Genomic DNA, 27,198 nt, shown 5'->3' on the forward strand with positions numbered 1-27,198 from the left:
TATACAGTTCAAAGTATGATTGTTTAAATAATCCATTGCTAAACGTATATGAAGAAAGTGTCGCAAATATCAGTCGCTTTTCTGTGTGTGACGATACGTCACGCACACCGCAGTCTGTGAGGCGTCCCACACACAGAGCGCGAACCAATGGGATGAGCGATCGTGTCGCCGCGCGCTAACAATATGCGGTGGCAATTAAAGTATACGACGTGCATTTGCCTGCAAATGTGCGGGGAAAGCGCCGGGTGGCAGAGTATATAAGGGGCGTGTGGCCCCAGAGTCAGCATCAGTCAACCAACCATCCAGTGTCGGAACACATAGGAAGTAAGCGACATCGCATCTCTATCGCAAGGATGGCCGTCAAGGTAAGCTAGTGTGTACTGGTTGCAGGCAGCTCCTACGTTAAGATTTGTCTATTGTTGTGGTAAACTTGCAAAAACACACCGAGGCAGCAGAAAAATTGTTGGTATCACAGCAGAAGGGAGAGGGAGAGCACACGAAAGGATGTGGTGGCGGACGCGAGTAGAAGAGGTGAAAGGGAAGGCGGTGAAGATATTCGCTAGATAGTTCAGCTTAAAAAGGTCGCCTTAACACTGTATGATACACTGCAGAGTGCATAAACGAATTGGGGACACGGTTCTTAAATGATGTGGGCTATATTGTTTTTAGATCATGCAGTTCACGTAAGCCTATGGCAAAGCGAGAGAAAAGCGAAAAGTTTGAGTTCGCTATACTCTGAACTTCAAACAACTATAGTCGAACTTGTTAGGTTTGACTTGGCCGTGAATATTAATTTGAGGACACAAATTACTGCGCAAACAAATTATTGTGTTAAACGTCAAAAATACATACTTCTGCAAAGCAGCTTAAAAATAGACCACAATTATCAGTGTCTAACGAAGAAATGAACCAAAAGCATGCTAGCAGACAACATTCCGTGATGTAGGCTAAAAACCAAGCAGAAATTATCGTAAGTGAAAGCCAACTATTTGTTAACAAACTATTTTCTATCTAAAAAAAAAACAAGGAAATTGTAAATATCTTTAATTACAGAACACTGACAAAGTTTTACTTCAATAAAGCGAAATGCGTCCGATGATAAAAACACGTATTTCCTTGTAGTGCTAACAACGAAACAAAAATACTCTCAGAAACAAATTATTGTGATTCATGGCAGCCATAGTGTCTGTTATTGTAAAACCGAGAACGTAAGAAATAGAAAAATACAGAGCATGTCTGTTATGTTTGCAATAGCATTTTTACTTCGCCAGTGTACGTTTCTATGGCACACCTTCGTCATCAGTGCTTCAATTCTTAAATAGCTTCATTGAGATGTCAACGCGCTAGAAACGTGTATTTGGGAATTTTTTAAATTTATTTTGTACACTATATCACAAAGAAGTATCTTCCACGCGTTGTTTACACTGTCATATAAGTGTTGCCGGGGCGCTATTTCCACATTCAAAATTATGTAGACCTATCGTGTCTACATTCGATAAATTGCTCGAGATGTACCACTGCCACAATTAAAATTACGCAAAGCTCGCGTGTACACATTCCATAAGTCGCTCGAGATGCATTAGAGTGTATTTATAAGCAAGGCTGTCACCATAGAGTCACTCCTCGACAGATATGAATTTTAGTTCCATCCCAGGCGGTCAATTAGATTCCAGAAAACTGTGGTAATATTTGTTGGAGAAATTGCAAATCAAGCACTTACGTTAAAACCGAGGTAAAAAACCTCATGTTTACTTCTGTCGGAATCGAAAGACTGAACCGGTTCTAGTTTATCTATCATTGTAAAAGGACTGTGTGCGTATGCTCGAGTCTATGAAAACTAATACCGATAAAACATCTTGTGACTTATTGGGTCCAATTTTTTTAACATTTGTAGTGTCACAGATTCACACTGCAATTGACTGTAAAAAATTCAAAATTATCTAAATTTGGAAGATTTTCGCTCTCTACTTAGACAAAAACGTACTTGTGTATAAGCTCTCTATTTACACTTGGGGTGTTACATCTTGTGAGTAGGCAGGCGATGTCCTGTGTCGAGTCACACGTATTTTAGTGACTTTATTAGAACTTTTTACCTCTACGTAGTGAGTGGCGATGCTGAACGACTGAAAAATCACCGTCTTCCTCTTTTAGTTTATTGTTGATGTTTACTTGTCTTCATCAAATCCTCTGCTGCTACTTCTATAAAGTCCATTACTTCAGAATTTTTTCCGCTGTTTTGACTAGTCCCTTCTTTATGCCAAATACTGTTGACAAGGGTAAAATTTAAACCGTGAAAAATCATTCGTAATATCCACTTTCTAAACCTTATAAAAGTTCTGCCAAGTTCTAGCAACCGATCCACAAGACCGACGCTGCCCGTTCAGTAATTACGTCGTTCGATAATTTTATGCTTCAATATTTTATCATATTTTCCATTTCCCTTGCCCAATCCGTCACATGACGGTTGTATTCTATATCTATACGGAAATCACCATAATATATTCACGCTCAATTCATTTAACGACATCGTCACCCACACTCTTAACATCTTCATTGTTTTTACTTGGATTCCTTTTAATTTTTCGCAGAAATAAGAGGGGTTTTCCCGAAGTGTTACATTCTTATTGTTACAGCTGAATATACTTTCTAAATTTTCTATGCTCCCATGACAGTATATGATGAAAAATAATTCCCAAAGAAAAATTTGTGGGATGTTGAAGATTAAACGATTACTGTCGTGTTCCCGGGTGCAGGAGGTTTCGTGTCTAGTGATTTCCCTCCCATTACGAGCTATGACTACTTCTCTACTGACTCAGAATGGGTAGATTTGGTGCGCAGTCAGCCAAATGCAGTAGTGTAACATTCGTGACTCCTATGATATCGTGGAGTTCCTCGATGAGAAGTTCAGATGTGGTGCAGCGCTTTTATTTAACTTTCATTACTTAATTGAAGGTCATTTAACGTAAAGGTAGGATTGTTTTAGCAAATATTAGCGAGTCTGAATTCTTTTCCTAATCTAAAATAGGATGGGATGATCGAGATCCCAATCAATCGTAAAGTTCGAATTTTTTCGATGTCCGAGGGTTCTCAATGTTTTTCTTAGGTTTTCATTCCTTTTTAGTGAGAACTGATCGGACTGTTGTAGGACTTCCTTGTTTTCAAACAAATATTCCAACAAGCTCCCAATGAGGAAAATCTGAGAGTAGTTTTACACTCCATCAGCCTGATGATCACCTGAAACTCCTCATAAAAATATGTAAATATGTAATATGTTACGTTCTCTGTGTCTAAAGGTAGAAAGAGCAGTTCGACATATACAGGAGCTGGACACAAATGAGGAAATACCAAACACACGACACATTACTATGCCGAATACGATGTGGGAAAGCCGTTGGCATCGAAAAGAGATTCCATTAGTGTCGGAATGGATAAATACAAGTCCTGTATGGCTTTAAAGGAATCTTATACCATTATTCCAGCAAAATATTGAAAATTTCTGGGAGCGATGATGGAAGTAGGTAGCAATCATGGATAGCAATCAAGCATCCTTCTCTCCAAGAGAGACCACAAGGCTCAGTAACACTCACATCTGGTGACTGTTGTGGCTAGGGGATATGCGGCAATTCATCCTTTTACTCACAAAACCATCCATGGACGACGTGAAATGTGTGAACAGGGGCTCTGAGTCTTCTAACACAGGATCGCCATTGGCGAACAAACACTGTAGCATGGGATTAACCTGATCAGCCAAAATGGTCGCATAATCCTTACTGTAGTGCGACATTCTGAGGTAACCATGGGGCACAAGGAATATCAGTATAAGGCTACCCAAACCATCACCGAATCCTTGCCATGTTTCATTCTTCAGACGTAAATTCTGGCAGAAGTTGAAAACAGTGTTAAACAACCTCATCCGGCTAATTTACTTTCTTCCACTGCACCATAGTCTAAGTTCAATGGCTTGGGCACCAAGTTTTCCTGCTACGGGCATTAGAACCACCGTTGAGTGGTTTTGGAATTCCAACTGGCCCTGCAATTCTCTACTTATGGAGAACCCTTTTATTTCGGTGCTGACAGGGTTCGCGAGTGCGATATTCAGTTTAGCACTGAATTTTGCAGCTGTCGAGCTCTCCTTTTTCGTCAGACTCTTCTTCAGTTACCGTGTGTCACAATCATTCAACACACATTTTCGTCAGCATTATGATTTAGAGGATTATGTTTTTCCTATTTCCTTGTTTGCGGCATAAATCTTTGATACGCTGCCTCTGGAAACACCAAACATTTCGTCTCCCTTGGTTCGGAAACACCCATCACACGAGCACCAACAATTTACCCACGTGCAAATTCACTTAGCTCCAACATAATGTATTTCCAGCTACACAAAAACACTATTTCGACCATGACTAATACTTACAACGCGTTGAGGGCATTGTACAGATGCCGTTCGTTGCCAAATACAGCAGCGCAAGCTACAAGCTTGACTAGCATCTTGCATTTATCCACGTTAAGAGGAAGGGCAAGAATGGTTGTAAATTTTTTAATCTGTTTAATGCAGATAGATTTCAGATGGTGTGTAGTTATCTTCAGCGCTATACGAATAAAAGATTTAATGAGAATCAGGCAATAAAATACAAATTAAAACCAGATCACAGTTACCTCAGTGTGTAAAACATAAATTTACATACCAATTATATTCAAGTCATGACGACTCATCGTAAATAAAATCCTATCTCGGATCTCATTAATATGGTGTTGCAGCATGCAGTTCCTCATGGACACACACCTGCATTTATGTTCAAGTATGCATTTCTCGCAGTGTCCCCATATTTTTGCCCAAACCCTGTGTATGAAGACCTAGTGCATGTTCAGGTATCTGTGTGTGTAACATAGTGCCGGCCGGCGTGACCGAGCGGTTCTAGGCGTTAAAGTCTGGAACCGCGCGACCGCTACGGTCGCAGGTTCGAATCCTGCCTATGGCATGGATGTGTGTGATGTCCTTTGGTTAGTTAGCTTTAAGTAGTTCTAAGTTATAGGGGACTGATGACCTCAGAAGTTAAGTCCCATAGTGCTCAGAGCCATTTGAACCTTTTTTTTTTTTTTTTTTTTTTTTTTTTGTAACTTAATACATAAATTCGATCACTTTCTCGATATGTGCGATGTAGATATTGCCATTGGCTGTCGCAGTGTGTGCAAGGTCATTTCGGCAGAAATACTTGGTTCCAAATCGACGAGTGCTTAGATCTTTGTGCTGTTACTCCAAAAGTTGTCACTGATCCCAGTTCTAGTGGTATTTCTTGCTGATATCGAACTGGAACTGAACGGCCTGTAGAAAATAAGTACCGTAATTTTATTAATTACTTTACTGGACTAACAGTTTAAGTACCTCATTGGCACCATCTCCAGGTCCCTGCACACGAAGCTAGATAATTCATCTAAACGTCCACGCTATTACAGGGATCGCTAATTTCAACTGGCTTCCGTAGATTTCTGAAACTACTCTGTAGACGTGGATTCTCCACACCTCTAATGATAAACTGTCGGCACAAGCCTTCAAAGACGAGGATGGAACTACAGGAAATGGATGAGGTGGCACAGTGGTACGCTACTGGTCTCCTATCTAGGAGGACAGCACCTCAGATGCCCATCAGGCCATCCATCCATCACTTGGCCGCAGGGAAACGATTCCTTTGAGAGGACACATGTGATTTTCCTCTCCACGATCCCCAGCCCGAGCTAGTGCTCCATCTCCAGTGACCACGTACCTCTCTAAGCGCTGAAACGAGCCGCAGTGGAGGCTAGCACCTTGACAAAGTGGTTCTCCACTTGCTGTGCCGCAGGTACTGCTGGTGTTGAGCGCGGCGCTGGTGGCGGCGGCGCATGCGCAGGCGGGCGCGCTCGTGCAGCCGGGCGCCATCACCTCGCAGCAGTCCAACATCCTGCGCTCGTTCGGCAACCTGGGCCAGACGGCCGCCTCGTCCAAGACGATCGAGACGCCGTACTCGAGCGTGCGCAAGGCGGACGTGCGGGTCAGCAACGACGCCATCGCGCTGCCCGGCGGCCTGCTGGCGCAGACGCGCACCGCCCCCGCCGCCGCCGTCCACGCCGGGCCGCCCACGCTGCTGGGAGTCGCCTACTCCGCCGCCCCCGCCGTCGCCCACATGACCTACACCAACGGCCTGGGCATCAGCTACGCCTACTAGGCCGGACCCTGACCGCCTCAGCAACACTCCACACCAGACAACCACCACGACGACGACGGACGATGACGTCACAGCGGCAGCGGCGGCGACGGCGGCGACGTAGCGCCGACCACGCCATCACACCCCTTAACTCCTTCACTCACACGGCGCACTGTACATACCTAATATTAAGTACAAATAAAATCTATTTATCTGCCTAACCCGCTTGTCTTTCTTATTCCACTATACTTCCAGCATATGAATACTGATAAGCACCTTTTTACCATTGCTGATGCAGTTTTTGGGCCAATAGTTTTTGTTGCCAAAGGTCAGAAAGCTACACTTCTTAATACGACTGAAATGCTTGGTCTAGCAGGACCGAGCGGATTGGGTTGTGTAAAGGGGCCAAAATGAGTTCCTGTCAGTTGCACTCAACATACAAACTTTATTTATCAACACACAATATTACAACAAGGATGCAAAACACTCAAAACTTTAATCGACCTCCTTTGATTAACTTTAGATCAGCTGCAGCCACATTCAAAATCCAAGACACAAGGCTTAAGCAAAACTGAAATACAAGGGTCTTCTGGAGGTTTCTCCCAAAAATATTTTCTAAATCTTCAATCTAATTGGCTGAAGGCCTTAGCAATTTAATTTTAATGGAACTAGGCTGGAGGTCGCATATTAAATAATACGAGGAGTTTCAATCAAAAGGCAGAAGGCCTTATCTTATTACATTCAATGCAAATACAATCTGATGACTTAAGGGCAAGAGAAGAAGATTAATTTAAGAGATATTAAATCTGGCTGAAGGTCGCTCACGATCAAATAATTTAACGGCTTATGCCCTAGAAGAAGAGTTTCAATTTCGAAAGGCAGAAGGCCACATCTGAAAAGTGTAGAATAACAATCTCATGCCTTAAGTGCAAGACAAGGACATTAATTTAAGAGATATTAATACTCGGCTGAAGGCCACATATCAACAAAATATGTTTAACGGCTTGAGACCTAGAAAGGGTTTCAATCTAAAAGGCAGAAGGCCTTATCTTAAAATCTCTCCAGTAAAATTCGCCTGAAGGCCCCATTTAAAAATATAACAATCTCATGCCTTAAGGGCAAGACAAGAGCGTTAATTTAAGAGATATTGATACTCGGCTGAAAGCCACACATCAACCAAATAACTAAAATGTAAACAGGGAAATTACTACATAACATACAAAGAACGGCGCTTAGAAGTTTCCAAGAGTCGGCCTGGGATTGTAACACTACTGCCCGTTTAGGTCAGACAAGCAGCCTGTCCAACGGTTTCTTAATCTGGAGGCAACCCAACCGACAGACAGCCGACCGACCAATAAACCAAATCAGTTCTGCTCCACGCAACCAGCAAAACGACCAATTTCAATACACGACACACAGAATATGGGCGCCCACAACGACCAACAACACCTCAGCTGTCGAACTACACACTGTGCTGGACAGGAACAACATGATGAGAAAAATACACAGCCTAAAATTATGTCAACGACCTGGGCAGGTAGCTGGAGCGTCAACGCTGGTGAACTTCTATAACGGGAAATAATTAAGTGAAGTTAAATTTCACAGGAAGACAGCTAGAGTCTTAGCCGACTTAAATACACAAACGTTGTTGCTCCCGGGAATGTCACAAAAGCGACAACCAGGATCTAACGAAGACATGTAAACAGTTGAGGCTCGATAGTAAGTTAAGTGGGGACTCAACTTTCATGTCCAATATCGGTGGGCGACGAACTTCGTAGCACTCATAAGCAGCACCTCAGACTCCAACCGCACATGCACACCGCCAGCGGCTCCAGCCTGACTTCGCGCGATGCTGCGCGCCACTGAACGACTGGGCTGCTGGTCCGTCCGCGACTGCTGCTCCGTCGCGACTGCACTGCTCGTGCGTCTCCCACTCACTGACTACCCGACACACGACGACCTGGAAATACTATCGGTCGCTCCTGAGATAGTACGACTGTGTGTTTATCGATACGCGCTGCTGCTGCTGCCACTGATGGGCAAGTAAGGCAGGAAGTTAGGGACGCGAGTAAATGGAATAAGAAAAGGAGGCTGCACTACCGTAAAAGAAGGTGACAAACAGTTAATGGGATGAACACAAGCCGTGAATGGCTCAACGACATTGGACGATTGTGAAGAATATTATTTCCGTATACTGTGCTGGAAAAAAAAGTACACTCTTTTAGATATTTCCAATATATTCAAGTTTTATTGTTACAACAGTGCATATGGAGTACATGAAATGATTACAATCGATAGCACAAGCTGTACTGAGGTACCAGGTATCGACCATGCTGAAACACCCATACTAGCAAGTGGCGCAGCCTCCACAGACAGCAATGCAGGCGCTGACGGATGACGCATCTGTCCTGGGATACGTTCTGCCACGCTCGCTCTAGCTGTTCACGTTCTGTAAGAGTCGTACGAGTCACTTGTCGTGCGATCATGTACCACACGTGCTCGATTGGAGGCAAGTCCGAAAATCGCACTGGCCAGGAAGGTCTTGCAGAGCTTCACGGGCAGTGAGCGGGCGAGCATTATCCAGTTGGAACAACACATCACTTGCAAGAACTCCAAAAGAACGGGTCTAACAACATTCTACACGTACCGAGCGCTGGTTAGGGTCCCCTACAGAAACACCAAACCTGAACGACAATTGTAGCTTATCCAGTGTGTCTTGGCCGAATGCTTTCTACGAGGTCAAAGGCGCATGCTCAGACGACCATCATTTTCATGGAGGCAGAGTCTGCTTTGATAGCTGAAGAACACGGCGCGCCATTCCATTTTCCAAGTGATCCTTTGACGTCATCACTCTAGCCGTGCACGTCGATGTCGCGGTGTGAGCGGAAGACAGGCAAGTGGTGTGTATGCTCGTAGTCCCACTGTTAATCGGTTCGCAACAGGTCGTGTTGACACGTCTGGGCTCACAAGTCCTCTTATCTGTTCTGTGGTAGCTGTACGGTCTGACACTAAGATGATCCTGGCGGGCGCCTGTGCTGCGTGGACGTCCAGAACCTTGTCTACTAGTGTCAGAATGTACACCTGGCCGCTGATACCAGCATGGTTGCATAACTGGCACATCACGTCCAACTTGTGTAGCAAGTCTCTGAAGCTGGCCGTTGTGGCCGAGCGGTTCTAGGCCCTTCAGTCCGGAACCGCGCTGCTGCTACGGTCGCAGGTTCGAATCCTGCCTCGGGCATGGATGTGTGTGATGTCTTTAGGTTAGTTCGGTTCAAGTAGTTTCTAAGTCTAGGGGACTGATGACCTCAGATGTTAAGTCCCATAGTGCTTAGAGCCATTTGAACCATTTTTTGAAGTCTCTGAAAAGACCATCTCGCCACTCGGAGGGCCACAGTTTGACACCTTACAAACTTGCTCAGTTGGCTGAAGGAAGCACGAGAGCGTCTCTGCCTGCTTGCTTCACACGTTTGCGTCACACTGAGCTTTCCGGCTGTGAGTATTCCGCGTTAAAGGGTAGACACAGATGACGCTCTGGTAGCTGTTCCACTACGCTATCTATTCGTGGAGGACGTTGAAACCATTGTCAATACATCTACTGTCCCACAGGTGGCCTAAGCTGTCATCATATCAAAATCGAAGACATCTTTCTTTTTCCAACAGTCTGTTTGCAGTATAGTTTTCACAATAGGGAGATCATGTCGTACCATACAAATCGGCACTAACAAAAAAATTAGCCATATTTGTCTTTCTTCAGTTTCGTAAGGACCCTGGAAGATACAAAGCAGTACATTACAGGACATTATCCTTACAATTTTCTTGTAACGTATATTTACTTACTGAAGACTGTCGCTTTTTTTTTAAAAAAAAAAGCTAGTAAATAGCAGCAGACATGGCCTTTTGCAGCAAGTCATCGTACATCAACTCAGCGAAGTAATGTTCTTCTCACTACACTTCCAGTCAAATTAGTGAATGCAGAGCATAGAAAACTTATATGGAATGTGATGTGTAGGTCTATGGCAGCATGTCATGACCTCACACAAATGCAGGATGCTTTTCGATCGGTACCACTGGAATTTGCAGTGGGATGATAGAGGCTACCACGAGTGGAGTGGTTAGAGTCATCTGGAACATTCTATAATAATTAGTACCGGAATACTTAAGTAAATAATTTTTACTTAATTTTCTCCTGATACTGCACTCCAGGAACATAACTAATAACAATTATCTTTCTTGAATACAAATGACTCATTAACAAACATTAACTGTATTATACAACAAGCAAGATGACACATTTCTGGTATTACGTGAGCGAACTAGAGGCTGTGAACCTAGCGAGCTGAAGGTTATTCTGACTTCCTCACGACCTGTAGCTGACTCAGCCGGTGCTATCTGCCAGTCTCTGTCCGTGCCATACGGCGGGGCTGCCAGCGCCAGCGAGTCCACAGAGGTTGCAAGTGCTGGACCGCTATCGATTATCGCAACCCCTAGCGTGGTGTCTAACGTTGACACCACAAAGTCCAATACGTACATTATTTAAGGTACCAAATAAGCCATTACAAATGAAGTTCAAGGGAGATGCACAGAAACGTAATAAAGTAACGTCAAAAACAATAAAATTATTTGCCAACACAGAAAAAACCAATTCCACTGTTGTTGCTATATCTGAGTCATAAATGGCAAAATCCTCAACACTTTCGCTTTTTAAGCAAAGGTAATTTACCTTTACAAAAATATTCGTGTATTAGGAAGTCGAGCGAAGTGTAAGAACGTGCGAATCATTAGATTGAATGCAGAATTATTACATGACGAGGCAAGCGCTCAAACGTCTCTGTCAGATGCGTTTCATACTATTTAACTTGTATTTCGTGCTGTCAAGCTCAATTATTTGTAATATAGTTTTGTAATTTTCAGAGCCCATTCAGTGGTGCACAATTACATTAAAGTATCAATTTTTCCAGTAAGGTTGGTCAGGATAGTGTTTTTTAACATCCCGTCGACAACGAGTTCATTAGAGACGGAGCACAAGCTCGAGTTAGGGAACGATGGGGAAGGAAATCGGCCGTGCCCTTTCAAAGGACCCATCCCGGCATTTGCCTGAAACGATTTAGGGACATCACGGAAAACATAAATCAGAATGGCTGGAGACGGGATTGAACCGTCGTCCTCCCGAATGCGAGTCCAGTGTGCTAACCACTGCGCCACCTCGCTTGGGTTTCCAGTAAGCATCCAATCCTATGTACATTACCTAGATTTTGTGCTCCCAAATTTCCTTTCTCTCTTTATCATCTGTATGAATGAGTGAGTGAGTGTGTATGTTGAATTAGTCTTATGTATGGTAGCAGTACAGCATCTGGATGTCTACTGTGGTAGCAACAGTGTAGCCAACGTAGCTTTCTCAGTCAAGGCAAAGAGATTTATAGCATTTTGGCAGTCATTCGACATTAGTTGGTGGCGTAAAGGACCCCTTTGGTCTCTTCCGGCTACCTTAGGAAAGCTCGTTGCAGGAAGAGCGTGCTCTGTACCTTGGATGGGTGATGATGATAGGCTTAAGAGCGACTTGGCGTTGCTGAGTGTTAATGTGTGATGGTGTGTAGCTATTCAGATGTACACGTTTGATCTACTAGTTCACTTTCAAGTTCGGTAATTGAATTCTTATGTTTTTCAGAGTGTGGTCGCGAGCATATTTTCTGTATTTAGTAAGATTTTCCGATGCTTGCTTCATGCAACCAGAACACTTAGTGTAGCAACTTCGTTACTCCAGTACAGATTAGAAATTCAGTTACCTGACTTTTCTGTTAATTGGAATGTATGTGCAAACTTTTCTCTTGTGTATGTGTTTTATTTCTTCTACTTTTCATTTCTGTTCAGTTTTAAGATACGTAGCTTTGTGTTGTGTACATAGTTCTGCATAGTCAGCGCGTACACAACTTTCCCACTAGAGCGCGCCCCGCTCAGCACAACAGTGCAGGAGCAGCGCTCATCCGTCTCCGCGCTACGAGATGGCGCTGCCTTAGAGACGGACCAAATTCTGCTTCCGCCGATCCGCGTATTAATATGTAACGCAGCCAATGAGATTGCTGCTAACATAGAACCTTTTCTCCTCGCAGGTCACACTCGTGCAGTGATACCTGAACGTGCGAGGTACTATAACGAGAGATGACGCTGCCTTAGAGACGGACCAAATTCTGCTTCCGCTGATCCGCGTATTAATATGTAACGCAGCCAATGAGATTGCTGCTAACACAGAACCTTTTCTCCTCACAGGTCACACTCGTGCAGTGATACCTGAATGTGCGAGGTACTATAATGAGTGTACAGACCTCCGATCAGTTAGTCTGCAGTAGTCTGTACAAGTCTGCATTTGCCTGCACCAGTCTGTACCAGTGTGCGTTAGTCTGCATTAGTCTGTACCAGTCTGCATTAGTCTGTGCCAGTCTATAGTCAAGTTTCAGTCTGTGCCTAATAAGACTACCATATTCCTGTACATAGCCATGAAGATAAATGATAGACACTTTGTCAAGTATCAGAGATATGTGAGAATAAGATTAACGTACCATGACCAAAGGAGCTTCAGATTGTCAATTGTAAACAGCATCCAGAATCAAGTTACGTAGTGTCTATGCTTTTTATTATTTTAATAAATGTGTGTAAAAGTTAATCAAGTTCTGTTTAAAGTTAGTCACCGTCAATCTGCTACTCTAAGCATGCAAGTGGCATTTCTATCATCTGACCTAACGGCAGAAGATAAACACTCCACGATAAGACCACAAGACATATTGCTGACACTCGCCTACTTCGTTAGAGCGACAAGTCAAATAATCTGATGGTGTGTGTACCGAAGGTCTTATAGTACGCAGACCACACTTTGTTCATGCCACATCACGGTAATTTCACCGTGTGTAATTTCACGACCATCTTGGATATTTTTTATTCTTAATTCTGCGTGATATTTTATTGCTATTTGTGTCCATTCGGTTTACATTTGTGTTAACTTTAAGTTTTCACGACTCTTAGTAATTTTGTTTTTTTCATGAATATTCAACGACATTTGTGGGTGTTTCACGCCACCGTAACTCAGTTCCACGTACAAGGTGATGCAGATACATTTCTTTGTCGAAAACTGATCCATAGTATTCGTATTCACATTAATTCAGACGTAACGAGAGGGATGAACCTCTGAGCCTCTGGATTACTGTGATGGGCAAAATTCTTTTTATCCCTATGAATCGTGTATGTTTTTGTGAACTTTTCCCACGCATGCCGAAGATTTCCTTTTCATTTATCACCACAATGTACCACAGCACTCAATATAATAATAAGTGAGCTAATAAATCACGTTACAAGCAACGACAGATCATAATTTAGAACTATCTTGTCAATTTTAAATGTGACGTTGTATTGCAATAAACTATGTTAAACTATGATGGCTGTTTCTCGGACAAGCCCATCCACTTTTGCAAGATTGTTAGTAATACATCCCATATGGCGTTTCTGAAGCGCAAAAGGCAGGCCTCATATTTGTAGACTTTGTCTGATCATCTTACTCTTTTTGTTGAGGCTTAAGCTCCTGCTTGCTCTGAATTACTTGATTTAACTGTTATACTTAGATTGTTTCCATACTTTCATTTCACATATTCACTTGAATCTTTTTATTAACATTATAGATTGTTCCCATAAGTTCATTCCACATATTCACTTGAATCTTTTTATTAACATTAACACGCTAGGTGGGCTGGATCGGAGATTTTCTACCCCCCCCCCCCTCCCCTCCCCATGAACCATGGACCTTGTCGTTGGTGGGGAAGCTTGCGTGCCTCAGCGATACAGATAGCCGTACCGTAGGTGCAACCACAGCGGAGTGGTATCTGGGTATCTGTTGAGAGGCCAGACAAACATGTGGTTCCTGAAGAGGGGCAGCAGCCTTTTCAATAGTTGCAGGGGCAACAGTCTGGATGATTGACTGATCTGGCCTTGTAACACTAACTAAAACGGCCATGCTGTGCTGGTACTGCGAACAGCTGAAAACAAGGGGAAACTACAGCTGTAATTTTTCCCGAGCGCATGCAGCTTTACTGTATGGTTAAATGATGATGGCGTCCTCTTGGGTAAAATATTCTGGAGGTAAAATAGTCCCCCATTCGGATCTCCGGGCGGGGACTACTCAAGAGGACGTCGTTATCAGGAGAAAGAAAACTGGCGTTCTACGGATCAGAGCGTGGAATGCCAGATCCCTTAATCGGGCAGGTAGGTTAGAAAATTTAAAAAGGGAAATGGTTAAGTTAAAGTTAGATATAGTGGGAATTAGTGAAGTTCGGTGGCAGGAGGAACAAGACTTTTGGTCAGACGAATACAGGGTTATAAATACAAAATCAAATAGGGATAATGCAGGAGTAGGTTTAATAATGCATAAAAAATAGGAGTCCAGGTAAGTTACTACAAACAGCATATTGAACGCATTATTGTGGCGAAGATAGACACGAAGCCCACGCCTACTACAGTAGTACAAGTTTATATGCCAACAAGCTCTGCAGATGCCGAAGAAATTGAAGAAATGTATGATGAAATAAAAGAAATTATTCAGATAGTGAAGGGAGACGAAAGTTTAATAGTCATGGGTGACTGGAATTCGGCAGTAGGAAAAGGGAGAGAAGGAAGCGTAGTAGGTGAATATGGATTGGGGATAAGAAATGAAAGAGGGAGCCGCCTGGTAGAATTTTGCACAGAGCACAATTTAAGCATAGCTAACACTTGGATCAAGAATCATAAAAGAAGGTTGTATACGTGGAAGAAGCCTGGAGATACTGACAGGTTTCAGATAGATTATATAATGGTAAGACAGAGATTTAGGAACCAGGTTTTAAATTGTAAGACATTTCCAGGGGTAGATGTGGACTCTGACCACAATCTATTGGTTATGAACTGTGGATTAAAACTGAAGAAACTGCAAAAAGGTGGGAATTTAAGGAGATGGGACCTGGATAAACTGAAAGAACCAGAGGTTGTAGAGAGCTTCAGGGAGAGCATTAGGGAACGATTGACAGGAATGTGGGAAATAAATACGGTAGAAGAAGAATGGGTAACTTTGAGGGATGTAGTAGTGAAGGCAGCAGAGGATCAAGTAGGTAAAAAGACAAGGGCTAGTAGAAATCCTTGGGTAAAAGAAGAAATATTGAATTTAATTGATGAAATGAGAAAATATAAAAATGCAGTAAATGAATCAGGCAAAAAGGAATACAAATAACTCAAAAATGAGATCGACAGAAAGTGCAAAAGGGCTAAGCAGGGATGGCAAGAGAACAAATGTAAGGATGTAGAGGCTTATCTCACTAGGGGTAAGATAGATACTGCCTACAGGAAAATTAAAGAGACCTTTGGAAAAAAGAGAACCACTTCTATGAATATCAAGAGCTCAGATGGAAACCCAGTTCTAAGCAAAGAAGGGAAAGCAGAAAGGTGGAAGGAGTATATAGAGGGTCTATACAAGGGTGATGTACTTGAGGACAATATTATGGAAATGGAAGAGGAGGTAGATGAAGATGAAATGGGAGATATGATACTGCGTGGTTTGACAGAGCACTGAAAGACCCGATTCCAAACAAGGCCCCGGAGGTAGACAACATTCCATTAGAACTACTGACAGCCTTGGGAGAGCCGGTCCTGACAAAACTCTACCATCTGGTGAGCAAGATGTATGAAACAGGCGAAATACCCTCAGACTTCAAGAAGAATATAATAATTCCAATCTCAAAGAAAGCAGGTGTTGACAGATGTGAAAATTACCGAACTATCAGTTTAATAAGTCACGGCTGCAAAATACTAACGCGAATTCTTTACAGACGAATGGAAAAACTATGTAAGTAGGCTGTTTAGGTTTTTTATTGGTAACGCCACCTCTGTATGAAAATCACTGGCTGTGCTGTGTGCAGTCTGTGGGTAGTTTGCATTGTTGTCTGCCATTGTAGTGTTGGGCAGCGGCAGCTGGATGTGAACAGCGCGTAGCGTTGCGCCGTTGGAGGTGAGCCGCCAGCAGTGGTGGATGTGGGGAGAGAGATGGCGGAGTTTTGAAATTTGTCATGAACTGCTATATTTATATATGATGATATCAAGGTAAATACATTATTGTTTGTTCTCTATTAATATCTTTCATTTGCTAACTATCCCTATCAGTAGTTAGTGCCTTCCATAGTTTGAATCTTTTATTTAGCTGGCAGTAGGGCGCTCGCTGTATTGCAGTAGCTTGAGCAGCGAAGATTTTTGTGAGGTAAGTGATTTGTGAAAGGTATAGTTTAATGTTAGTCAGGGCCATTCTTTTGTAGGGAATTTTGAAAGTCAGATTGCGTTGCGTTAACAAAATATTGTGTGTCAGTTTAAGCACAGTCATGTATAATTGTTCAAAGGGGACGTTTCAACTAGTAGAAGCCGACCTCGGGGAAGATCAGTTTGGATTCCGTAGAAATATCGGAACACGTGAGGCAATACTGACCCTACGACTTACCTTAGAAGCTAGATTAAGGAAAGGCAAACCTACGTTTCTCGCATTTGTAGAGTTAGGGAAAGCTTTTGGCAATGTTGACTGGAATACTCTCTTTCAAATTCTGAAGGTAGCAGGGGCAAAATACAGGGATCGAAAGGTTATTTACAATTTGTACAGGAACCAGGTGGCGGTTATAAGAGTCGAGGGACATGAAAGGGAAGCAGTGGTTGGGAAGGGAGTGAGACAGGGTTTTAGCCTCTCCCCGATGTTATTCACTCTGTATATTGAGCAAGCAGTAAACGAAACAAAAGAAAAATTCGGAGTAGCTATTAAAATCCAGGGAGAAGAAATAAAAACTTTGAGGTTCGCCGATGACATTGTAATTCTGTCAGAGACAGCAAAGGACTTGGAAGAGCAGTTGAACGGAATGGATAGTGTCTTGAAAGGAGGATATAAGATGAACATCAACAAAAGCAAAACGAGGATAATGGAATGTAGTCGAATTAAGTCGGGTGATGCTGAGGGAATTAGATTAGGAAATGACACAAAGTAGTAAAGGAGTTTTGCTATTTGGGGAGCAAAATAACTGATGATGGTCGAAGTAGAGAGGATATAAAATGCAGACTGGCAATGGAAAGGAAAGCGTTTCTGAAGAAGAGAAATTTGTTAACATCGAGTATAGGTTTAAGTGTCAGGAAGTCGTTTTTGAAAGTATTTGTATGGAGTGTAGCCATATATGGAAGTGAAACGTATACGATGAGTAGTTTGAACAAGAAGAGAATAGAAGCTTTCTAAATGTGGTGCTACAGAAGAATGCTGAAGATTAGATGGGTAGATCACATAACTAATGAGGAGGTATTGAATACGATTGGGGAGAAGTTTGTGGCGCAACTTGACAAGAAGAAGGACCGGTTGGTAGGACATGTTCTGAGGCATCAAGGGATCACCAATTTAGTACTGGAGGGTAGCGATGAGGGTAAAAATCGTAGAGGGAGACCAAGAGATTAATACACTAAGCAGATTCAGAAGGATGTAGGTTGCAGTAGGTACTGGGGGTTGCAGAAGCTTGCACAGGACAGAGTAGCATGGAGAGCTGCAGCAAACCAGTCTCAGGACTTAAGACCACAACAACAACAACAACACGTTAGTTATACTTACCAGCTCAGAGAAAATTCAATTCTTATATTAAATTTTTCCAGTTTTCATTAAACTGGGTGGCGACCTAGAAAAAATTTGTGATACTCTAAACTTACAGTGGGGTGCAGAGTTTCACATTGGCTAACTTCCCCCTGTTTCCGTTAGCAAATCACTCTCCAGATAATCATTCACCTATTAGCGCCTACCATAATAAGAACAGACAGCAACAGAAATAAATATTTCTCATACATGAAATACGTGTTTATATTCTCTTTCTCTTAGCTGCAATTGTAAACATATTAGAAAGTATTTCTTCATGAAGTTGTAACTTGTGTCACTGAATCAGTGACATTCGATCGTTTTTGTATTTATATAACGGTCATTCACGTCTCTTGATAATTTTGTAATTCTTGGAACGCAAAAACACAATAACTACTTCGTTGATTAAGTAGTAAACTAGTTGAAAACAAAACAATCTTACGTCCGCTTTCTCACCGTGTAAGCGTATTGTCATATCGCTGGCTTAGTTGTGGAGTATCTTTGCGGTCAGCCGCGTCTGCAGTGAGTCGAGCACGGCACACGAAACTGTTATGTTGTGTGGTGTGTAGCTATGCATCTAGAGGCATTGTTAGTATGGAAGTTGAAGTGTTGCTACAAGAGCTATTATAGTAAAGTGATGAAATATGGAAATGGTTCAGAGGAAAGTGCGTCAAGAAGTAATTTAAAAATATGCAGTGCTGCTGGTAACGTATTTGTGTATCTTCTCGTTGCGTGTCGTACTGTACTGTATCAGTCATCCGCGCCGTGTTCGGTCTCCAGGAATGAACTAATGTGACTCAGTAATACTATTTACCACAAAAGAGAATATTTAAGTGCCAGTGTCTTGTAGCGAACGTGAGGACGTGCGTTCGATCATCGCGTTCCGCATCATCAACAATCAGCCGCGCCGCGACGGTTAGACACAAGCTCGTACAAGTGAGAACTGAGAACTGAAAACTTTACGAACAGTGTTATATCATCACTACTGACAAGGAGGACTATTACCAGATATCTGTATGTGTGACGAGCTTAAAAACTTTCGTTCGATCATTCGGCTTCCGCATCATCAACAATCACCCGCGTCGTGTCGATTACGCGTACGCTCATCTAAATGATATTTTGTGGACTGTTGAATCATCCATTAATTGGGATAACACTTCTGAATTAGAATAATCGTCTCAGAATATAGTTGTTCATACCAGACGTCGAACAGTGTTGTGTTTTAACGTTGAGTGGCTCCCCTTATTCGCTTGCATACTTCGATAAATAATTTCAAGCAAGCCAGCAGCAGTGTGGAGCAGAACAGTACGACCGCCGCGGAATTACCAGGTACGTGGCGTGGACGGGGCGCACGGTCACGAAACGTGAAGTCAGTACAAGGTACCCCCACCCATTCGTACTCCCGGGCGTGTTACAACCGCTAGGGTGCTAGTGTCGTTGCAACCGTCAGACGAAAACAACTATTTTCAGAGAGAGTGTTGCGACTGGATATATCAGACTGCGATATTAATAAGAAAAAAGGACATTGCAGGACACACCACAATTACCGAGGTATTAGTCTTTTGAACACTGAATACAAGATGTAAACGAAACTAATAGGTAATAGATACACTACAGATACAGCAGAAAAGTATCTTACAGTAGAAGGGAATGGGTTTCGTATGGAAATATCTTGCATAAATGGTGTTATTCCAGATGGCCAAATTACTTAAAAACACAGACAACACAGTCATCGCATTGTCTTTATCAACTATGAGAAAGCCCTTCGTAAAGTACACACACTTAAAATAATGGGAAATTTAAAAAAATAATAGTATGCCTCAGTGCCTAACAATTATAATTCAAAATATGTGCGTTCACAACAAAATCAAAGTCAAAAAGGAAGTCCGTTTGCAAAATCCATCTCTCGAGGGGTGACACAAGGTTGTCCTTGTAACACACATTATTCAATCTGTCTATAGATAATATTATAAGGACACGGCAGAGCAAAGTAGCACAACATTATAAGCTTAATAACAACGTTATAAACACACTCCTGCTTCGAGATGACCAAACAATCTTAGACGACGTAAGATAAATTACAGAGAGCAATTTGATACCAGCACAAGGTAACAAAATAATAGCATTCCATGGTAAGAAGCGTCTAAGAGCAAAAATAATCGTTGAAAGTGGACCGCTTCAATAAATAAATGCTTTTAAATGCACTGAATGTGAGATCTTACATGTTACAATCAATGAAAAAATTTCAGCAGTTAGTAGGTACCATAAATCGCACTTGACTCAGAAGGTCGAAAAGAGACAGCACTAAAATTTTATAGCGTTATTGCAGTACCAGGTCTAATGTACGGGTCAGAGACTTGGACTCTAACTGCCAGTCAACGAAGGAGGATTGAAGGAGCGGAGATGACTCTCTAAAACCACTAGCTCTTTACGGATTTATAGATGATAAAAAGAACAGTCAAATTATAAATTAACTAGGCGTCAAAACATACTTCATAAGATGGAGGAGTAGAGAAATAAACGGCATGAACATATTCAAAGGCCGGTAGATGAACAAATATCTATAATAATACACGAACATACACCTCAAGGGAAAATAAAAGAATCAGTTGCAGTCTACTTGAAATTTGAACATGCAGTGATGATTAAACCAAAACTGTATGTGATGATGATGATTACTAGAAAAGTACCACATCTGCTTTGATAATTTATTATGTCACGACTGGTTTCGTTCGAAACAATATCATCATATTACCTGCGGTTGAACAAAAAATTGTGATACTCGCTAGAGTTCCTTACTCGTACAACTGATATGCAAACTCAGACTACCAACAGTCTTCATAAGAGATACCCACAGACTTGTGCCAATAGTATGACTTGGGAATTCTAGTTATCTTACGTAATGTTAGAGGCAAATTCTGGAACATGTTGATCGTAATATAAACACTGCGTCGACCTCCTAGCGGAAGCACGGCGATTAGTGAGTAAGTGGTTGCGGTTTATCGACTGTGGGCTGCATAATGCTTACAAATAAAATCAATAGATTTAATTCCAGAAATGACATTCAAGTGTAAAAAGTACCACTCAGTTGTTCAAACAATTTAGAAGAAAGCATACAAAGAAAAGCAGATCGAAACCATTATACACAATGAACTGGAACAAATATATGTGGGGACGTAGAACCACTAGCTCTAACCCCCAATAATATCGCTGTCCTACTGCAGCAAGAACAACTGTTATCTTTGCCAGAAAAGTTCTCTGTAGTACGCGCTCTATGCTACATGCATTGTGTATACGCAGCGAGAATAAAAAAATAAAAGTGCCGGGAGTGCGAGTGATTATTTACCGTCGTAATTACCATGTCCGCTCTCCACTACCTACTTGTCAGTTCTTACAGAACGTTGTACCTTATTACACACAGTAAATGACTGATGATACAAAACGACTGTCAAGTAATTACACAGAGTCACTCAAACGTCTGTTAACATTTCGAAATTCAATACTTGCGACTCGCATGTTCTTTAACGGCAATATGTAACAAATTTTTCCACAAGTAATCAATAAAAATATCATTCCCCTCTTTCCACCCATTGCTCAGCAACAATTTGAAATTAACAACTTTCCTCACTTATATTTGAAATGAAATTTGTAACTACATTATAATTTCATAGTCGGGAAGAAACTGATACATTTCGGCCACAGTCGTAACTACTAGCAGCTGGCTACTGGAGCAGGGCACATCTGTCATGCGGTTGCAATGATTCGTTGCCCTGTACCGTCACATAACATGGGCGCGGTATGAAGCGCTATGCCACAGAAGGTGGTAAGTCAATGTTAGTCAAGGATGCTTTTAAGAGGACAAAGACGCCCTTAACAATAACTCATTGAGTTTGAAGTAGATCGTGTTTTTTGTTTGTCGAGGAAGAGCCAGCACTTCCTAAACTGATGAGACAATGAACATTTTCATGACCGGAAAGAAAAGATTTTTTAGGACCACGACCTTATACCCCGAAAGATTTACCAGCAGCCATTTCCTAAGCTATTCTGGCAGTGTGGTAGCAAGACCTTTGTGACTGGTACGGGGTTTCATAGCATAGTAGAATGATGGCGGATTAGTATTGATCATTTTGGTGCAAATAACTTCCTCTTGCGTGTCGGTAGGGTCTGGGTTGGAAAAAAAAGTTCGAGAGAACAATGCGAATGCTGATAGAAGCGTCTGAAACTTTGTGCAACCGCTGTAACGAATGTACTCCAACGAAACTGGAAGACACTGGATGTTGACAGTATGTTCAAATTTTATCAGATTTGTCTGTAATTCATTTATTGGTGCAACAACTCCCCAAGACTGTCATTTTCTTAGCCCTTTCGTCCTCAGAATTCGTCTTCCGGTGTGCAACGGCGTAATAGCTGTTCTGCAGGCAAGGCCAGGTACTTTTGACAGGTAGAGAAGGTGCATTCGGTCTTCGAAAAAGTTATGTCTGCTATTAACTACATCCATGACCACCTGTTAGACTACCGCTTCCTGATAAAGGCAGTTTACGTGTGATACATTGTTGGTTAGGGTTTGGACCACCGTTACTTTCTCTCGTAGCAAATTGATGTGTTTTGTTTTGTCTGACACTAAAAAGGTAATCGATCAAATTAACGCAGAATTTGAAAGGGAATAGTTTACAAGCTTTTCACCCGTACTCAGGAAACACAAATGTCCCACTCATTATAGCTTCATTTATATAGCAACAAAATTCGGAAACAATTGTGTGCTTTGATTCAAAAAAAGGACTAGCGGAACAAAACATGGTTTGTCTGCTATTCGTCCTTAAATATTGAACCACGAAACGATAGCAGTAAACATTAACATAAATTCAGTATCGGATTGACGAGGCATCGCACTGTAACGAAGAATTAGGATACCAGAAACATATTCAATAGACAGTCAACTGTCTACTTCAAAGCATCGAAACTGCTGGTTTCTGGTGGTTGAGACCCGCCACTATTTCTTCATTCGGTGATTTACCCTGGCCACGTTATTGAGTAAGGACTCTCATCCACATCGAGCTTGACATAGTTATTTTTATAGCGGAGACACACAAACACAAACACACACACACACACACACACACACACACTTCTGCTTAATATCTAATGGCAATTTGATACAAGGTGCTTGAAAAAAAAGTCACATCTCGTTACAGCTGTCTGTAATACAACAAGGTCCTGTAAATGTATACAAAACACACAATTTGATCCGATGTATCTGGATATCAATTAATGGACATCAACATAATGTGTGTCCGCTGTCGGTCGGTACATGAGATCTGTCTGCTCTTGTCTAACTGTGGTTGCTCCTTCGGGTTTTCGCTTCAAAATCACATCACCAATTGTCGACTTGGACAGAGAAGAAGAGTTCAAATGTGTCTGATGGATCTGTTAGCCAGATGTCGTCCAATGATTACTGCATGTATGGGATCACTGAATTCTCCTGACTAACCAATTCTTCTGTTACTACTTCTCTGCTGACAACACAATTCTCTCCGCCTCCTTTTACTTTGGTGGGTCAGCCCCTAGCGACAGCTAGTAGTAAGTTCCGCATTACATGGCAGGGTCCAGATACGTTTGCTCCGATAATGTATTTGAGTTCGTTAACAGAATGTCTTCAAATAATTTGCAGTATATGGAACGAAAGGGTTAACACAGGCGAACAGATATCTTTTAGCTCCACATTCCTCTCTGGCGGCGGAAATATCAGACAATGGTAGCATGTCCCGCAGCATTTCATACTGACCAAAGCTGGTTGTAAGGCAGAAGCGCTCATGTCTAGAGCTTTCCATACAGGGCTATGCTAGACTATAGCCTGTGGCTCTGGTATATCTTCAGAGAGATCGGGGGGTAAATTTATGCATCACAGTAGCTGACAGCATACGTGATTTATTACTGATTATGTTGACTGATTTTTGCTTTGTCGACGTAATCCTTATCGAGTACAAGTGCATCAGTACAACGCTTTGCAAACTAATTCTCACTTCAAGAACACTATCATACTTCTAGAATGAAATTTTCACTCTACAGTGGAGTGTGCACTGATATGAAACTTCCTGGCAGATTAAAACTGTGTGCTGGACCGAGACTCGAACTCGGGACCCTTGCCTTTCGCGGGCAAGTGCTCTACCAACTAAGCTACCCAAGCACGACTCAAGCCCCGTCGTCACAGCTTTATTTCCGCCAAGGCAAAGGTCCCGAGTTCGAGTTTCGGTCCGGCACACAGTTTTAATCTGCCAGGAAGTTTCATATCAGCGCACACTCCGCCGTAGAGTGAAAATTTCATTCTAGAAACATCCCCCAGGCTGTGGCTAAGCCATGTCTCCGCAATATCCTTTCTTCCAGGAGTGCTAGTTCTGCAAGGTTCGCAGGAGAGCTTCTGTGAAGTTCGGCAGGTAGGAGACGAGGTACTGGCGGAAGTACAGCTGTGAGGAGGTGGCGTGAGTCGTGCTTGGGTAGCTCAGTTGGTAGAGCACTTGCCCGCGAAAGGCAAAGGTCCCGAGTTCGAGTCTCGGTCCGGCACACAGTTTTAATCTGCCAGGAAGTTTCACTATCATACGTCATTGTATCTGCCTTTATGTATTGGTCTTACTGTGACAATAATGAGCAGACAAGCAATTTGTTCTGCGTAGTCTATGTATTTCTTACATAGTGCAAGTGCGCCAGTTCAAGCTTTATAAATTTATTCTATGTTTGAAAACGAATAATATACATCATTATATATATATCAGTAGTATGAAAAGGATAGATTGCTACTGACAATATAGTGGACATGTTTAGTCGCAGACAGGCAGAACAGCCGGTCGTGGTGGTCGAGCGGTTCTAGGCGCTTCAGTCTAGAACCGCGCGACCGCTACGGCCGCAGGTTTTGAATCCTGCCTCGGGCATGGATGTGTGTGATGTCCTTAGGTTAGTTAGGTTTAAGTAGTTCTAAGTTCTAGGGGACTGATGACCTCAGATGTTAAGTCCCATAGTGCTCAGAGCCATGTGAACAGGCAGAACAAACAGATCACTTCCAGACAGAAGGCCTTCTGAAATAGACAACATACACACATACATTCACACAAACATAGCTCATACATAGATGATCACTGTTTCTGGCTGCCTGTGTCAGGTCTGTGTGTAAGCTGTTTTTGTGTGAATGTGTGTGTGTGTGTGTGTGTGTGTGTGTGTGTGTACTGTTTACTTTAGAAATGGAAAATTCCAGATGGAATAATGACAATATTACGAAAAGGATAGATTGTTACCATATAACGGAGATGTTGAGTCTTTCGCGCTCCACTATTTTTTCTGTACACTGGTTTACTTTGGTTAATTGTGTGTTGCGAACAAATGAGATTAATTATTGTTTTACTGGAGCTGGCTTCTTATTAAATGAACAGTTTCGTTACTGTAACTCAATAGAATGCACAACATATCCATCTCTGCTACAACTATCGTAAAAATGTTCTGAAATTATTTCTGTTATCAAAAATAATGAAGTTACCGTATGCAATACTTAAGGAACCTCAAACCTTGCAGTGGATTTTTCATCAACATTAATTATTAATCAGTGCCACGGCTAACATTAGAGCATGAGACTATCGTTGTTAAGCAGAAAATGATTTTTCTATAACTTTTACCAGACCATAATTTTTTTCATACTGCAGCAAGATTTCCTTTTGAAACATGAAAGTATTTTAACTTTGACACTGTTTAAAGTTTACAATATTAGCAGTCCACGTCAGCCTGTAAAACTCAACGTAAAATCTGCTGCTTTTTACTCCGATCTCGAGCTGCTGTAAGAAATAATTTTAAATTCACTTTTTTACCTGACCGCTTACTGCGGTATGATTGCCCTTATTATCAGATTTGAATCTGCGGCGGCGACAGCTCTTTCTGGCGTGTCGCAGCTCTGCGTCACGAACACCACTTAAAAAGCTGAAACAGTCTTAAATAAATGGGTAAAATGCGAGGTAAGCTTTCTAATAATAACATACGAATTCTCATTAAATTACTATATTTAAAACTTGAATAATAACAAGTTCACACACCTTTCCTTATAATCATCGCCTAATGGCGTCCAGCTTACAATCTTGATAAATGAAAGCTACATATGCGTTAAACATAGTGTCACAGGTTCCTCCTCTCTACATGACTCCAAGAAGGCAACAACGACAATATTATTCTTACAATACTATTTATACAATGGCTGATTGTCGTGAAATCTTTGAGTTTCTCTTTATTAATTCTTTTCTGTGGCGGTGTCAGAACTCGCCGACACGGATATTATTTCACAAATCCACTACTTAATCCTTTATAAATACAAAATATAACATAATTGTCTCTATTCTACTACTATTCAGAGTTCACAGACGTAATAAAATTGTAATTGCTTAGTTATAAAGCATGTTTTACGAGGAAGCGTTATAAGTCGCAGACAGGCACAACAAAAGACTACTGAATGCACAAGCTTTCGGCCACAAGACAACATACATACACACATACACATGACACTGTCGCTGGCTGCCTGCGACAGAGACAGTGGCCATGTGAATGTGAGCGTGTATGTTGTCTATTTCAGAAGCAAGTCTTGCACTATGTGATCAAAAGTATCCGGACACCCCCAAAAACGTACATTTTTCATATTATGTGCATTGTGATGCCACATACTGCCAGGTACTCCATATCAGCGACCTCAGTAGTCATTAGACATCGTGAAAGAACAGTATGGTGCGCTCCGCGGAACTCACGGACTTTGAACGTGGTCAGGTGATTGGGTGTCACTTGTGTCATACGTCTGTACGCGAGATTTACACACTCCTTAAACATCCCTAGGTCCACTGTTTCCGGTGTGGTAGTGAAGTGGAAACGTGAAGGGACACATTCGGCACAAAAGCGTACAGGCCGACCTCGTCTCTTGACTGACAGAGACCGCCGACGGTTTAAGAGGGTCGTAATGTGCAATAGGCAGACAACTATCCAGACCATCACAGAGGAATTCCAAACTGCATCAGGGTCCACTGCAAGTACTACGACAGTTTGGCGGGAGGTGAGAAAAATTGGATTTCATGGTAGAGCGGCTGCTCATAAACCACACATCACGCCGCTACATGCCAAACGACGCCTTGCTTGGCGTAAGGAACGTAAACATTGGACGATTGAACAGTGAAAAACGTTGTGTGGAGTGACGAACCACTGTACAAAATGCGGCGATCCGATGGCAGGGTGTGGGTATGGCGAATGGCCGGTGAACGTCATATGCCAGCGTGTTTAGCGCCAACAGTAAAATTCGGAGCCTGTGGTTCTTCATGGAAGGGACTTGCACCCCTTGTTGTTTTGCGTGGCACTATC

The 27,198-nt window shown here is 42.1% G+C and overlaps 1 protein-coding gene across 1 annotated transcript; it reads left to right on the forward strand.

The window, feature by feature from the left end:
• Positions 1-353: 353 nt before the first annotated feature.
• LOC124606280 (cuticle protein 76-like) lies at positions 354-6,200 on the forward strand. Its single transcript, XM_047138297.1, has 2 exons — positions 354-365; positions 5,838-6,200. The coding sequence occupies exons 1-2, from the start codon at positions 354-356 to the stop codon at positions 6,198-6,200; spliced, it is 375 nt and encodes a 124-aa protein (XP_046994253.1).
• Positions 6,201-27,198: the final 20,998 nt, after the last annotated feature.

Source organism: Schistocerca americana, chromosome 1 (assembly GCF_021461395.2).
Source record: "Schistocerca americana isolate TAMUIC-IGC-003095 chromosome 1, iqSchAmer2.1, whole genome shotgun sequence".
NCBI lineage: Eukaryota > Metazoa > Arthropoda > Insecta > Orthoptera > Acrididae > Schistocerca > Schistocerca americana.